General features: G+C 42.1%; 1 protein-coding gene across 2 annotated transcripts in view; it reads right to left on the bottom strand.

The window, feature by feature from the left end:
* Positions 1-15,393, bottom strand: part of ttyh3 (tweety family member 3) — a 79,220-nt gene that overhangs the window by 31,605 nt on the left and 32,222 nt on the right. For both annotated transcript variants that reach the window (XM_062964249.1, XM_062964250.1), the window contains exons 2-7: positions 15,051-15,217; positions 9,503-9,614; positions 6,331-6,551; positions 5,568-5,663; positions 4,273-4,345; positions 2,700-2,775 (exon numbers count right to left, since the gene is read on the bottom strand). In XM_062964249.1, the coding sequence (XP_062820319.1) occupies positions 2,700-2,775; positions 4,273-4,345; positions 5,568-5,663; positions 6,331-6,551; positions 9,503-9,614; positions 15,051-15,217 (745 nt within the window). The remainder of the gene's footprint in view (positions 1-2,699; positions 2,776-4,272; positions 4,346-5,567; positions 5,664-6,330; positions 6,552-9,502; positions 9,615-15,050; positions 15,218-15,393) is intronic.

Raw genomic sequence — 15,393 nt, 5'->3', positions numbered from 1 at the left:
TGAAGCCCACCAATGGCTTCCTGCCTGAACAACCATCACACGCGTGACACCAGGATGTTTTTTCCCCCCAAAGCAACACACAATTATGATCCTATCCGTGTTCTGCTCCTTTCCCATCTCTGCCTCATTCCACCCCCTTCCCCCAAACCACTGCATGCAGAGAAACAACAAAGAATCTCATCTCCGAACTGACAAATAGAAAGGATAATTATACACTTAATCCGATTATCTCCGTGCCATTGGCTCTGCTGCTAGATTTGAAAAAAAGCCAGCATAATTTTTTAAAAAGCGGGTGCTTCCATTTCTGTTATGCGTGCCTTGTTGCTTTTCAAGAGGAGGTTGAGAAACGTCTCACTATATTCCAACTAAATAGGAGCCTCCATGTATCGCGCATGATTATCCCGGGTCCCAAGGTCATAGGAAAGGTCACAAGGATCATTTGGGTTGCAACCAAGACCCCCAATTTATGTCCCCGGCTATGAAAAACAGGCTCTGTCTCTGTGTTGCTTTTTCTGTCTAAGACAAGGCAATGCAAGTAGTGTTAGAAAATGTCCTTCTCTGCAGGAACTGTGGTGCAGGCTGGTTAGCAGCCAGCTGCAATAAATCACTATGACCAAGAGCTCATGAGTTCGAGGCCAGCCCGTGTCAGAGTGAGCACCCGACAATTAAAATTAAAAATAGCCCTGCTCGTTGTTGACCTAAACAACCCGAAAGACAGTTGCATCTGTCAAGTAGGAAAATTTAGGGACCGCTTATGCGGGAAGGCTAATTTAACTGATTTACAACACCGGATGAGGAAGTACTCCATCAAAAAGGACGCATCGTCACAGTGGATGATGAAGCAGCAGCTCCTCCTGTGGCTGGAATTGAGCATACCTTCACAAAGCCAGAAGCTGGAAAGTTAAATAGGCTCTGTGTCTGTCTGTCTGTGTGTTGTTTGTCTAATGGCATTGAATGTTTGTCATATATGTACATTATGATCCGCCCTGAGTCCTCTTTGGGGTGAGAAAGAAGAGCAGAATATAAATACTGTAAATAAAATAAAAATAAATAACTCGGGGCAAGGGTATTCTCAGAGATACGAATCCAAGCTTAAACTCAAACATAGCTGGCCTTGCACATTCCAGGGAAGGTATGTCAGCCTACTTTTCCTCTCTTTACTTTAATTCAGCCATTCTGTCTGGCTCTGTCCATTGCCAAATCCCAGTGAGCCTCAGAGAAATGGCTCTCAACATCTGCCATTTGGATTCATACTCATACAAAGGCTAAGCATATCCTTGGAAAGAAAACACAACAAACTCTTCATGGCTCTGATAGGATCCTGTGCAAACTTTGTGGCTGTTGCCTGCTTAGCCCCGCAACCGCCTCTTCCTCTCCCTGCCTGAAACACAGTTGTGTCAAACGGACTGTTTCCTACCGAGAACCAAATTGAAGGCATCATTCATCCGCCGGCGAGATTAGGTGAGACAAAGCCCAAGAGAGCACATTACTTGGGGAAGGTATTCAATTACCTCTTTTGTCACATGTGTCAGGAACCGTTGCTACTAAGCCTAATAAATGACCTCGGAGCTGCTTGGTTTCCCAAGGCTAAACACAGCTGAATGCCGGGTTTATATAAAGAGCCCGAGGCAGGAAAGCCTCCATTTTAGCACCTGATGGAGTGTGTTTATTGTTGGTTTATTTTGGGCGTAAGGGTGAAATGATGAAACAAGTGTTACTGTTTGCAACTGTGTATACCAGACATGTGTTCCAGCATCTGAAGTGTTAACGGCAGGCCAGTTTGAGTGATAGCCTGCAACAGCCAATAGGTCGTGACTTCCGGGCAGGACAGGACGTTCATCATTCTGCTGTGGAATGTGCTCTTATCAGTAGTGTTTGTGAGCTTCGCTGAACGGCAAGGAGAAAGCATGTCTGCTGTTAGCGATGGACTTTGCAACTTGTAAATACTTTTGTATATATATGGAATAAAGCTGCATTCAGCTGATTTGCGACTGAGGCGTCATTTGTCGGTACTGCTTCTCAGGACAGGCAAGCAGTCTCTCACCAATTCATCCTCGGTCAGACTGCTTGCCTGTCCTGAGAAGCAGTACAGACAAATGACGCCTCAGTCGCAAATCAGCTGAATGCAGCTTTATTCCATATATATACAAAAGTATTTACAAGTTGCAAAGTCCATCACTTTGCAATGGATCACCAATAAATCAGGGTGCTGCGGAGCTGATTGTTGTTAAAACCCACCCTGACATTTATGAACATCTGCACAGCTTAAAGGGGGAGGGATTTCAGCGAGGAACTAGACCAGGCATGGGCAAACTTTGGCCCTCCTTCCAGGTGTTTTGAACTACAACTCCCACCATTCCTAACAGCCTCAGGCCTTTTCCTTTTTCTCCTCAGCCACTTAAAAGATCAGTTAATCACATACAATGCAGGCAGATACTCACACTGAGTCACAGAGGAGAGAGAAAGATGGATTCTTTTGTCCTCCTTATATATCTATCTTAAGTGGCTGAGAGAGAAAAGGAAAAGGCCTGAGGCTGTGAGGAATGGTGGGAGTTGAAGTCCAAAACACTTGGAGGGCCCAAGTTTGCCCATGCCTGCCTTAACCCATCATTTTCAATCTAGTTCTTTATGCCTTGCTTTTCTATAAGCAAATAACAAAGCCACTGCTAACAGAGTAATGCCTGGAACTTGGTCCTTACCAGTCGTGAGCACCGCGTTGTCCTCCACTACTTTGGAGATGTAGGCATCAGGGTTAACACAAAAGTCACTAGAACCCTAGGGAAGAACAGATAATAATCATAAATACCAACAGCATTCACTTTTCATAATTTCTCTTGGTATCTCTAAACAACGGGTCATCTATCAATTGAGTGGATTGCTTGACCTCCAGACCTAGTGGCTGGTCATTTAAAGGATCTGGTCCATGAACAGTCTTAAGTCATCCATAGGGAATGGCATGTCAGTGACCAACACTCTTGGTTCTGGTGAGTGGTATGGAAAGCAATCACTTGACAACACTTATGAGCCTCCAACTACAGAGGGGTGCAAGGCTCATCATCTTCATCCATAAGGTCGCCATCAAAGAAGTGGCCAGATCTCGGAGTCATACAGTGGTGCCTATCTGCGGGGAGACGTTGGAGGCCTCAGGTCTCATGGTACTGAGGAACCGATTGAGTCTTGTGGTGCCCTGCCCATTGATCATGCAGCGGTACCAGAGTGGTCTGAAGACAACATGCAACCTCTGATGGGATGGGGAATTGACCATGATGGGTTCACAGTCATTGTCAACCAGAGGTGTTCGTGGAGGCACCTCGGTGACTTCTGCAAGAGGATCCAAGTTCCTCACCCTCAGAGTGTGTCTCAGGCCTTTCTTTCAGAGACAAGGTCAATGGATACACATCAGGGGTTGTGATTTGGGCCCCTGGTAGCTCAGCGGTTAGGACTGAGATGCTTGAGATTCATCCCTCTTTGCTGATTTTTTGGCCTTCTTGGCTTTGTAGGCCTTCCCCAGTGTCAGGTCTTCTTCTTCTTCTTCTTCAAGGTCTTCTTCTTCAAGGATGCAGCCTCCTTGGTCGAACACTTCATGGTAGTCTTCATCAAAGATGTTGAAGGAAGAATGGGCTTTCCTGAAGTAGGAATGGAGAAGACTTTGATGTGTGCCTGTATCCAAATGCTTTGACCCAGCTTGGGTCTTTGAAGTTGAGGTAGAAGATGTGGATGAAGAAGACCAGCCCTGTTGGTCCCTTCTGATTCTTCCTTGCCTGTGAAAACTTGACAATGAATACAGGGTTGGACTACATGGTCCTCACCCTGGCAACCTAAGTGATCCTCACTCTGCCCACACGTTGTTCACACCACTTAGACCAGGTCTTGGAGGCCATCTTGAACCTCACCTTACTCAAGGAGCAAGATGAACCAAAAGAAAAACCGCATTGGAAGCTATTCCGAGAAGAAAACACCACAGATAAAGTTTGTTTTTGAAAGCAAGAAAGTTTGAAGAACAAGCTTGAAGAGTGAAGGTTGCTGAAACCAGTTGCAACACAGATGACGGGAAGCGAGAGGTTTCTTCTGTATAGTCTTGGGATGATGGTGGGATTACCGACAAAACTGCAGGTGCAGATTACCCAGTTGTGTAATTCACAGACAACACGAAGAAGAATATTATATTTTCGAAGATGACCAGCCAAATGGAAACCCCATAGTCCACACCCTCCAGAAAACGTACTCAACGAAGGCAATCTAACCCAGAAAACATTGTCCCAAGCCACTTACCACCGCAACAGCCAGCTCCAGACCCAGAGAAGCCCAGCTCACAACCAGGGCAAGAACTCCTAGAAGACACACTCTGCAGAAAGAAAAGAGAAAACAGAATCATCTGCCAGGCATTTTGGCTCCAGTTCTAATGCCTTAATTTTCAATGAAGAGTATAATTCAGAGTTCAAAGCTGCAAAGAAGAGGGAAAACTAGCAATCCATTTATCCTTCTGTAACTGGCAATTTGAAGAAGAAACTGCTTAAGTAAAAACCCTGTCGTTACTCAAATCTACAGCAGACAGCGGGTTCTTTGCAGGAAAACCACTTATTAATAAAACAGATGTTTGTCAGAAAGTATGAACAAAGCCAGAGGACTGCGGTTTGCTTGTTTCAAAGCCTTCTTATCTCAAAATGAGATTCAATTGCTCCTCCTAGGATGTATCTAGGATACATAAGCCCAAAGTATGTTGCCTCACAGAAAATGTGAGGACCAAAGTGCCATCAAAAATTAGTTCTACATTCTCCTGTCCAGTCTCATGTGTGAAGCTCCAGCGTGAAGGCTGCTGTGTAAAAAGCTATTGTGTGAAGCTCCTGTGAAGGTTCGGTGTGAGAGGAGGCTCTGTGAGAGCGAAGCTGTTTATCTGCATGAGAAAGAAGCCCAGCGTGGAAGCAAAGAAGGAAGTATAAAGACTTTATTTTGTGTTGTGGAAACCTTGTTTTTGTAAATAGTGCAACCATATTATTTTGCTACAAAGAAAAGCCTCCAAGGGAAGAGATAACATCTGTCTGTGTGCCTGTAGCTTAGTAGGCCTCAGTGTGAGAGAGGCCTCAGTGTGAGAGACCCCTCAAGTGTGAGAGAGGCTTCAATGTGAGAAGGCATCAGTGTGAGAAGAACCAGGTTGAATGCCTTGTGTGTAAACCCTCAGTGTGAAGGGTGCTGTGTGTAAAGCTACTGTGTGAAGCTCCTGTGTAGCTTCGGTGTGAGAGGAGGCTCTGTGAGAGCAAAGCTGCATAAAAAAAAAAACAAATGTAATATTATTAGTAATATTACATTTCATATATAATATATAATTAATATTACTATATTGTATTATTAGTAGTATAATATTGTATTCCATTATATTATTATTATCTATATTATGTGTATACAATACAATATATATTTATAAATTATATATATGTATATAAAATTAGCATAGCATAATCTACCCATAATTTAGTGGGTAGATTAGCGAGATCCTGTTAAATTAGAGAAAGACTAGTGCCACTATTTTATTTTCACATGCTTTAATCATTGCTCTCGAAACAACTTACCCTATAAGAATGCCTTTTGAGTTTCTAATCAATCCAAACAGCACCAGCAAACAGATCAAGACATGGAACAGGAGAAGGCCCAGGTAGCCGAGCCATCTGTGACAAAGCCCAAAAATGTATATTATCAGACACAAATAGTTTGCAAGCGACAAGCAAGCTTTACAGAAAATAAATACAGTAATTACAACATCACATTACTGCGTATTGAACTACTTTTTCTGTCAATTTTGTTGTATAACATGATGTTTTAATTTGTAAAATCATAACCTAATTTGATGTTTAATAGGCTTTTCCTTAATCCCTCCTTATTATCCAAGATATTCGCTTATCCAAGCTTCTGCCGGCCCGTTTAGCTTGGATAAGTGAGGCTCTACTGTACTCAGGGTTTGGCGGGAATACGTCAGTGCTAGCTTCGTTTTCATCTTGTAAAGAAGGTCCTCAATAAAGTGTTTCCACGGAACTGCCTGTGTGAGCCTGCTTTGAGTCCTATAGCTTTCAAGACCTGATATCTGAACAATCCGGGCTGAGAAAACTCTCCAATGGGTTCATCTTAAGTTCTAAACAACTTGAAACTACACAACAGCCACAACTACGAGAAGAGAATCGACAGTGCCTCCAACCTTTCCCTGTTCAATGGCTGAGGAGTTCAGTGCCTTACAGGAGTCAAAGCTTCCTTACCATGACACATTTTCCATTCGTCCCAGGCCCGGAAATGAGCAAAATCTTTGCACAAAGATCACCTGCAAGGCCTCCCAGGGCTCACCTGTACCAGTCGTACTGATTGACACGATCGGCCAGCTCGTCTAATGAGACCTCGTCGTTCTTCCAGAAAGGAATTTCGGTGGTCTGCCTCACCAGCTCGTCCAGGAGTCCCTGGAGTTTTTGGACCATGTGGAGATAATCGGTCTGCTTGGCGAACATGACCTCCAGGTCTCCCAAGTAAGGCTCCGCTGTTTTGTTCAGAGCAACGGCAGTGTCACGCACCTGCGGATAACAAAAGAAGGAAGACTGGCTTTCAACTTAATGTCAAACGGCAAGAGAAATGAGAAGGAACTAATTGAAGTAATTGCAAGACTGTAGAATTCTCCCAACTTGGAAAACCATGCATGCACAAGTGCACACTCCCAGAAGAAGAGCTTTGGGTAGGTTAAGCAAAAGGAGTTGCTTTCTGTCCTAGAGCTTCATTTGGCATCGGTATTCTCAGGTAGGTAAAGCAAAAGGAGTTGCTTTCTGTCCTAGAGCTTCATTTGGCATCAATCTTGCTGTTTAGTAAGGCACATAGTATAATTTTTTTACAGTATTTATATTCTGCCTTTCTCACCCCAAAGGGGACTCAGGGCAGATTGCAATGCACACATATATATGGCAAACATTCAAGACCATTATTAGACATACAACATAGAGACAGACATCTAGACAGACACAGAGGCAATTTAATATTTTCCAGCTTCATGAGGGTATGCTCAATTCCGGCCACTTCACCGTCCACTTGTGACACCGAATCCTTGATGGTAGTACTTCCTCATTCTTATGCACGCTGCTGGACATTTTTATGGTGTTGTAAATTAGTTAAATTAGCCTCATTGTCCACGTGTGACACCGAGTCCTTGATGGTAGTACTTCCTTATTCTTCTGCACGCTGCTGGACATTTTTATGGTGTTGTAAATTAGTTAAATTAGCCTCATTGTCCACGTGTGACACCGAGTCCTTGATGATAGTACTTCCTTATTCTTCTGCACGCTGCTGGACATTTTTATGGTGTTGTAAATTAGTTAAATTAGCCTCATTGTCCACGTGTGACACCGAGTCCTTGATGGTAGTACTTCCTTATTCTTCTGCACGCTGCTGGACATTTTTATGGTGTTGTAAATTAGTTAAATTAGCCTCATTGTCCACATGTGACACCGAGTCCTTGATGGTAGTACTTCCTCATTCTTATGCACGCTGCTGGACATTCTTATGGTGTTGTAAATTAGTTAAATTAGCCTCAGTGTCCACGTGTGACACCGAGTCCTTGATGGTAGTACTTCCTCATTCTTCTGCACATTGCTGGACATTTTTATGGTGTTGTAAATTAGTTAAATTAGCCTCAGAGTCCACGTGTGACACCGAGTCCTTGGTGGTAGAACTTCCTCATTCTTCTGCACATTGCTGGACATTTTTATGGTGTTGTAAATTAGTTAAATTAGCCTCCCCACATAAAACGGTACCTAGAATTTTCTACTCAACTGTTTTTCAAGCTGCTTAGGTGGGCAGCGAGCTAGGGCCATTAACGGTCGGGAGCTCAATCCAACCCGTGCTTCGATCCCATAACTTCTCAGTCAGTAGTGATTTATTGCAGAGCGGGCTGAGGCTCCAGCGAGAGCAGAAAACACTAACAATCACTGGGTTGACTCCTTGTGAGTCAGTTACTTATATCCTCATTATCAAACAGCATGGTTGTAAATTAACTGAGCGATTTTGTTTTTTTGCTTCCTGGACTGTCACAGCTGAGGAAGGCACAGAAAACATGAACGTGGAGCAGCTTGAACGGAGCACAATTGTGACATAACGTTACTTTATTTAACAGCTTTGACTTGCGCAGTTATTTTTAGAGCAAGGACAGAAAGGGAGTAGAAATGGAAGCTGTCAAGGGCTTCTTAAGCAGCAGGTAACAACAGAGAGGCAGATGCACAGGGTTTCATCTTACTTACACCCACCGTCACTCTTTGGGAAAGAATGACACGTATTGGCGTGTTGTGTGCTTTCTGAGCTGTATGGCCAATGTGTTTCTGCAGCATTTTGCCCTAACATTTCACCTGCATCTGTGGCTGGCATCATCAGAGGAAGCTTTGGAAGAATAGGAGGAAGTTCTGAAGATGCCAGCCAGATGCAGGCGAAACGTCAGGAGAAAATGCTGCTAGAAGACATTGGCCATACAGCTCAAAAACCACACAACATCCCAAAGTGGTCAGTTTGAAGCCCGGTTGGAGTGAGCACTCAACCGTCAAGCCCAGCTCGCTGTTTACCTAAGCAGTTCGAAAGCAGCTTAGAGCTGTAAGGAGAGCTTTATTATTATTATTATTATTATTATTATTATTATTATTATTATTATTATTATTATTATTATATTATGACACAGCAAACAAGATAGACATGCTGGATTTCGTATCACAAAATCACAAGTCAAACACGTCCCAAGTGTCTAGGACTGTGTGATGTATTTTCGGATGATGCGTGCAGATCCCAGTAGGGTGGCCTTTTGCAGTAAACCTTTACTTTAACCTTAATAATAATAATAATAATAATAATAAATATTATTATTATTATTAAGGTAAAGGTAAAGGTTTCCCCTGATGTTAAGTCCAGTCGTGACCGACTCTGGGGTTGGAGCTCATCTCCATTTCTAAGCCGAAGAGCCGGCATTGTTCGTAGACACCTCCAAGGTCATGTGGCCAGCATGACTGCATGGAACGCCATTACCTTCCCGCCGGAGCAGTACCTATTGATCTACTCACATTGGCATGTTTTCGAACTGCTAGGTTGGCAGAAGCTGGAGCTAACAGCAGGCGCTCACTCCGCTCCCGGGATTTGAACCTCGGACCTTTCGGTCTGCAAGTTCAGCAGCCCAGCGATTTAACAGACTGAGCCAGCAGAGGCTTCATTATTATTATTATTATTTTATTATGACACAGCAAACAAGACAGATATGCTGGATTTCGTATTGCAAAATCACAAGTCGAACACTTCCCAAGTGTCTAGGACTGTGTGATGTATTTTCGGATGATGCTGCAGATCCCAGTTGGGTGGCCTTTTGCAGTTGGCAGATTGTGATTTTGTCAATGTCTATTGTTTCCAAATGCCGGCTGAGAGTTATTGTATTATTATTATTATTATTATTGATTCCGGCCATGAAAGCCTTTGACGATACAGTGACACATATTCTTCCACTCACCCTGTCCTGGACCCCGGTGATGGTGCGATTGGCATGTCGTAAGGAGTATGTTAGCCGATGAATGCCATCACTGGTCTCCCCGTTCCCATAGAAGCCAACAGCTATGCCAGCGCTGCGGAGAGACAAAGTATGTCAAGAGTGTGCATTTCAATCTCTGACTTGAAAAAAGAAAGCTTCCTCCTATTCTTCTGGAGCAGAACAGTGTGCTCTGAGCTGTAAGCAAAGCAGGAGTTAAAAACTGAACCCTTTCACCTTGGTACTTTTGGCCTCTTTCCTCGACACTCATTTGCAGCTGCTCCAGATCTTCTGGCTGCACAGGGACGGTTCCCAATTACGCTCCAACAAAAGAGTCTGAAATAACACCCTTTTCAAGACCCTGGAGAGGAATGTTTCTCATACCCCAAGGTGCCAAGATCAGAAATTCCTACAAGGACCCGTTGGCCGAGGTTTTCCTTTTTTCCTTTGCAATCCACCGGCCTCAGCGAAATAAAAAGCCGCTCTATGAATGGAAAGAGGTCATACCCCTTGTGCACGGCAAGGCATCTTCTGGAAGCAAATCTATATCCATCAACCTTGTGGAAGCAAATCTAAATCAAGACTCTGCGCTGCTATTCCAAAGTGTGCTTCTAATGCACTTTATCTATTTACAAATTGGTTACTCATAATGTGCACCTTGCTTATCCACTATTGCAACCTCATTGTTTTTAATTTGATGTTTTAATTCTGTGTTGTGTTTTTTTCGCCTATTGTGTATATTTTATTATTGGTTTTTGTTTTTGTCCTTTGATGTTTTATATTTTATCATTGCTCGTATTTTGATTTTGCTGTAAGCCGCCCCGAGTCCCCTTCGGGGGAGATGGAGGCGGGATATAAATAACCTTATTATTATTATTATTATTATTATTATTATTATTATTATTATTATTATTATTCAGGAAAGCTGACCTGTTTGTTGGCCAGTACGGCAGCCGTTCTTTTTCCAAACGGAAGAAGCTCTGCACCTGCAATCCAACTCCAATCCCATCCCATAGGCAAGAGCAGATAAAATATCCATAAACTTTTTGAACCATTATCAAAAAAAATCTCATGTTTTATATTTTGATGTTTTATATTTTATCATTGCTTGTATTTTGATTTTGCTGTAACCCGCCCCGAGTCCCCTTCGGGGGAGATGGAGGCGGGATATAAATAACCTTATTATTATTATTATTATTATTATTATTATTATTATTATTATTATTATTCAGGAAAGCTGACCTGTTTGTTGGCCAGTACGGCAGCCGTTCTTTTTCCAAACGAAAGAAGCTCTGCACCTGCAATCCAACTCCAATCCCATCCCATAGGCAAGAGCAGATAAAATATCCATAAACTTTTTGAACCATTATCAAAAAAAATCTCATGTGCGTGGATGCATTCTCTTTCACCAACTAACAACAACTCTTTAATGATTAGTCTATTTTGACCATATCAAAACATGTGAAACATACTGGTTCTTCGTAAGTTTTTGTACCTATATATGTATATAAATTCGCAAAAGTTGGTAAATCGCCACATCCCCTTCGTCCTCATCAGTCCCTAAGATTGTATCTGATTCAGCAGATCGGGTCAAATTTCATTTGCTTTAAATAGTCCTTTACCAGGTCCCAGTTGGTTTGTTTCTTTGGTAGACTTTGACTTGGGGATGACCAATATGTAAGTTTATTTATTGACTTTATTTAACCATTCCTCCTTATTTGGGATCTCCTTTCGTCTCCTTTCGAAATATGAATTAGCAAGTAATAAAATTTTCACCTCGAAAGTGGTAGAACATTGATTGTTTATAGTAAAGTAGGAAATGAGATGTAATAAAAAAAGAAAAAGAAGAGAAAAAGAAAAAAGAGAGAGAGAGAGAAAAAAGGTTTGTTGACATCCATCTAACTTATGACATGCGAGAGAATTGGCTAAAAATGCAATATAGGTGGTATATCACCACTCATAAAATCTCTAAATGTTATAAGAATGCATCTGACAAATGCTGGAAGTGCGAGCAACAGACGGCCACTTTTTTTTCACTTATGGTGGACATATCCAAAAACTCAAGATATAAACGAAGCCATACAAACAATTTTAAAGATAAAAATTAAAAGAGAACCGGAGTATTTTTTTTTTTACTTGGAATGCTAGACATTGACCATGATAAAAATAAAAGAGATCCTGTTTAACTATTTGGTCACTGCTGCGGGAATAACATATGCCCGGCCCCGACTTGTAAACATGGAGGAAGTCAAAAGTGCTATAAGAACAATCACTCAGGTACAAAACCTGAAAGTGTAGCTCTGAGCTCTGACTGTAAGGCGCAACTTGTTTAGCGGATGCCATTTGTAACCATGAATCCCAGGAACGGAACATTTGCAGATGTGATGAAATGACCGGACCGCTGGAGGCTCATAAGGAAGTAAAACCAGACATGACAAAGAAAGGAAAAGAAGCGATGAGTAAGACAGGAGAACTAGGCCTAGATGTTGCTCAATCTCTATGTGCTAATGGTAATCATGGGGTGCTTGGCTGGATTTTTCTAAGCTCCGGCACTGGACTGCTGAGCTTATGATATTGTCTCGCTGACTCCACCAAAGTAGTTTGCTGACAAGACCGCAGTCAATGACTTGAAGACTTGGCTGGAAAAAGGAAGAGCGAGCAGAAGGACAGATGTAAGCAATTGCCTAGTGCAGGGGTCCTCAAACTTTTAAAGCCGAGGGCCGGTCCACAATCCTTCTGACTGTTGAGGGGCCGGATTATCATTTGAAAAAAATACAAACAAATTCCGATGCACACTACATATGACTTATTTGTAGTGCAAAAACAACAACAAGAACAAGAACAGTGAAAGAACAATACAATTTTTAAAAATAAAAACAATTTTAACCAACATACATTTATCAGGATTTCAATGGGAAGTGTGGTCCTGCTTCTGGCCAATGAGATAGTCAAGTTAATTAGGGTTGTTGTTGTTGTTGTTGTGTGCCTTCAAGTCATTTCAGACTTTGGGCGAGCCTAAGTCTAAAATTTATTTATTTATTTATTTATTATTTACTGCATTTATTTACTACATTTGTATCACACCCTTCTCACCCCAAAGGGGACTCAGAGTGGCTTACAAATTATATGTACATACAACATATTATATTATTAGCATAGCACAATATTAGCATTAGATATTACTATATTGAACTATACCACTATACTGTAATATTATTAGTAATATTATATGTAATATAGAATATATAATTAATATTATTATATGGTATTATTATTAGTGTTATATTGTATTACATTATAATATTATTATCAATATTATATGTATATACAATATATTATATTATAAAACTGAGGGCGGGGGCCAGGTCAATGACCTCGGAGGGCCACATCCGGCCCCCGGGCCTTAGTTTGGGGACCCCTGGCCTAGTGCAATCAACCCATCACATTGGGTTGCTGTGAGTTTTCTGGGCTGTATGGCCATCTTCCTGAAGCATTATCTCCTGACGTTTCACCCACATCTGTGGCAGGCATCCTCAGAGGTTGTGAGGCATTGACTATAGAATATTGACTATTTCTATGGTAAGCCGTACAATGGGAGAGGTTTTCCACCTTGGTTCCAGAAGAGGCATCTCCGTTTTTGTTTTTTTTTTACCAGATAAGAAGAATTTTAGGAATAATCAATCCATCATTTTATTTATATTCTGTCTTCTCCCAAAACCATGGATCCAAGTGGGTCCAGTTTCCGCATAACCTCCTTTCCCTTTTTTTTGTCCTCAGTTGACTTCAGTTGATATAAACCAAGTTCAGAGAACAAAAGAAGTAGCTATTTATTTATTTACAGTATTTATATCCCACCCTTCTTTCTCACCCCGAAGGTGAGAGCGGATCACAATGCACCGATACGTGGCAAACATTCAGTGCCATTATTAGACATATGACATATAAACAGACACAATTTTACATTTCCCAGCTTCCGGCTTCATGAGGGTATGCTCCATCCAATTGTGACACCGAGTCCTTGATGGAGCACTTCCTCATTCTTCCATACGCTGCTGGAAGTTTTTATGGTGTCGTAAATTAGTTAAATTAGCCTCCCTGCATAAAGCGGTACCTAAAAGTCAACAGTGTTGTTGAAGGCTTTCATGGCCAGAATCACTGGGTTGCTGTGAGTTTTCAGAACTGTATGGCCATGTTCCATAAGCATTCCCTCCTGACGTTTCGCCCACATCTATGGCAGGCATCCTCAGAGTTTGTGAGGAAACTAAACTGAGGTTTATATATCTGTGGAATGCCCAAGGGTGGAAGAAAGATCTCTTATCTGTGTTGTCGAAGGCTTTCATGTGTTCTCAAATAATATACTCGACCGCTCCAACAACTATCATGTCAGACTACACAGAAAAGCCATTGAAATCCACAAGCATGTGAACAACTTCAACAGAAAGGAGGAAACCATGAAAATGAACAAAATCTGGCTGCCAGTATTTAAAAAAACTCAAAAATCAGAACAATAAATAAGAAGCAACACTCTGAAAACAGAGGAGTTCCAGACATGAATCAACCAGGGGCAGCTAACGACTCTGAATAAAGGATGCCCCCAGGCAGGAAGAAGCCAGGAGATGAAGCTATTCAATGCTAATTAAGGTGATTAACTACACATTCACACTGGCCTCCAACTGACAAGAGTTTTTCTCTCACCCTGGACTTTCCACAGATACAGTAGAGTCTCACTTATCCAACACTCGCTTATCCAACGTTCTGGATTATCCAAGCCATTTCTGTAGTCAATGTTTTCAATATATCGTGATATTTTGGTGCTAAGTTCTTAAATACAGTAATTACTACGTAGCATTACTGCATATTGAACTACTTTTTATGTCAAACTTGTTGTATCACATGATATTTTGGTGCTTAATTTGTAAAATCATAACCTAATTTGATGTTTAATAGGCTTTTCCTTAATCCCTCCTTTTCATCCAACAGATTCGCTTATCCAACGTTCTGCCAGCCTGTTTATGTTGGATAAGTGAGACTCTACTGTATATATAAACCTTCCTTGCTTAGTTTCTCCATACCTCACAACCTCTGAGGATGCCTGCCATAGATGTGGGCGAAACGTCAGGAGAGAATGCTTCTGGAACATGGCCAGACAGCCCAGAAAACATACAACAATCCTGAACTCTTATCTGTTTGAGGGAGATGTGGATGTTACAATTGGGAAGCTTGGTTATCATCGAACAGCCTTGTAGCTTCACAGCCCAGCTGCTTCCTGCCTGGGGGAATCCTTAGTTGGGAGGTGTTGGATGCCCGGATTGTTTCCTGGGTTAAAATGGTGGCCGTAGCACAATTTGATTATCATCGAACAGCCTTGCAGCTTCAAAGCCCTGGGGGAATCCTTAGTTGGGAGGTGTTGGATGCCCGGATTGTTTCCTGGGTTGAAATGTTGGCTGTAGCACAATGAGCAGGAAACCTTTTCTGAAGGATTATTATTTTAGTTTGCAAGAGAGAGACACAAAGAGGAAAAGCGAGGACTCACCTGCAGACGAGTGTTGCGATGATGACGCACCAGGCCGTGCAACAGCAATCCGCATTCAGCTCCTCACTTTTCCGGTGGCGACAACACAACCAGAAGGAATAGAAAAGGAGGAAGAGGAGATCCAGAGCAAGGCAGGAGAGAGCAACGCCGCCCAGTAACAACAGGGCCTGAAGTGGGGAAGAAACACAAACATCCTGTTGAACAAAAGATCTTAACATCGCTTCCATAATTAAATAAATTATCCTTTGCGCACCCCATTAACAATCTAGTTCCCTGTAGTTATTTCTCCTGTGACAAACTTCTCTCCTGGCCAGAGCCGGTCCAACAATGAGGCGAATTAAGC

Source organism: Anolis carolinensis, unplaced genomic scaffold, assembly GCF_035594765.1.
Source record: "Anolis carolinensis isolate JA03-04 unplaced genomic scaffold, rAnoCar3.1.pri scaffold_13, whole genome shotgun sequence".
Lineage (NCBI taxonomy): Eukaryota > Metazoa > Chordata > Lepidosauria > Squamata > Dactyloidae > Anolis > Anolis carolinensis.
Note: the sequence above shows the minus strand (reverse complement) of the source record. Positions and strands in the feature narration are given on the sequence as shown.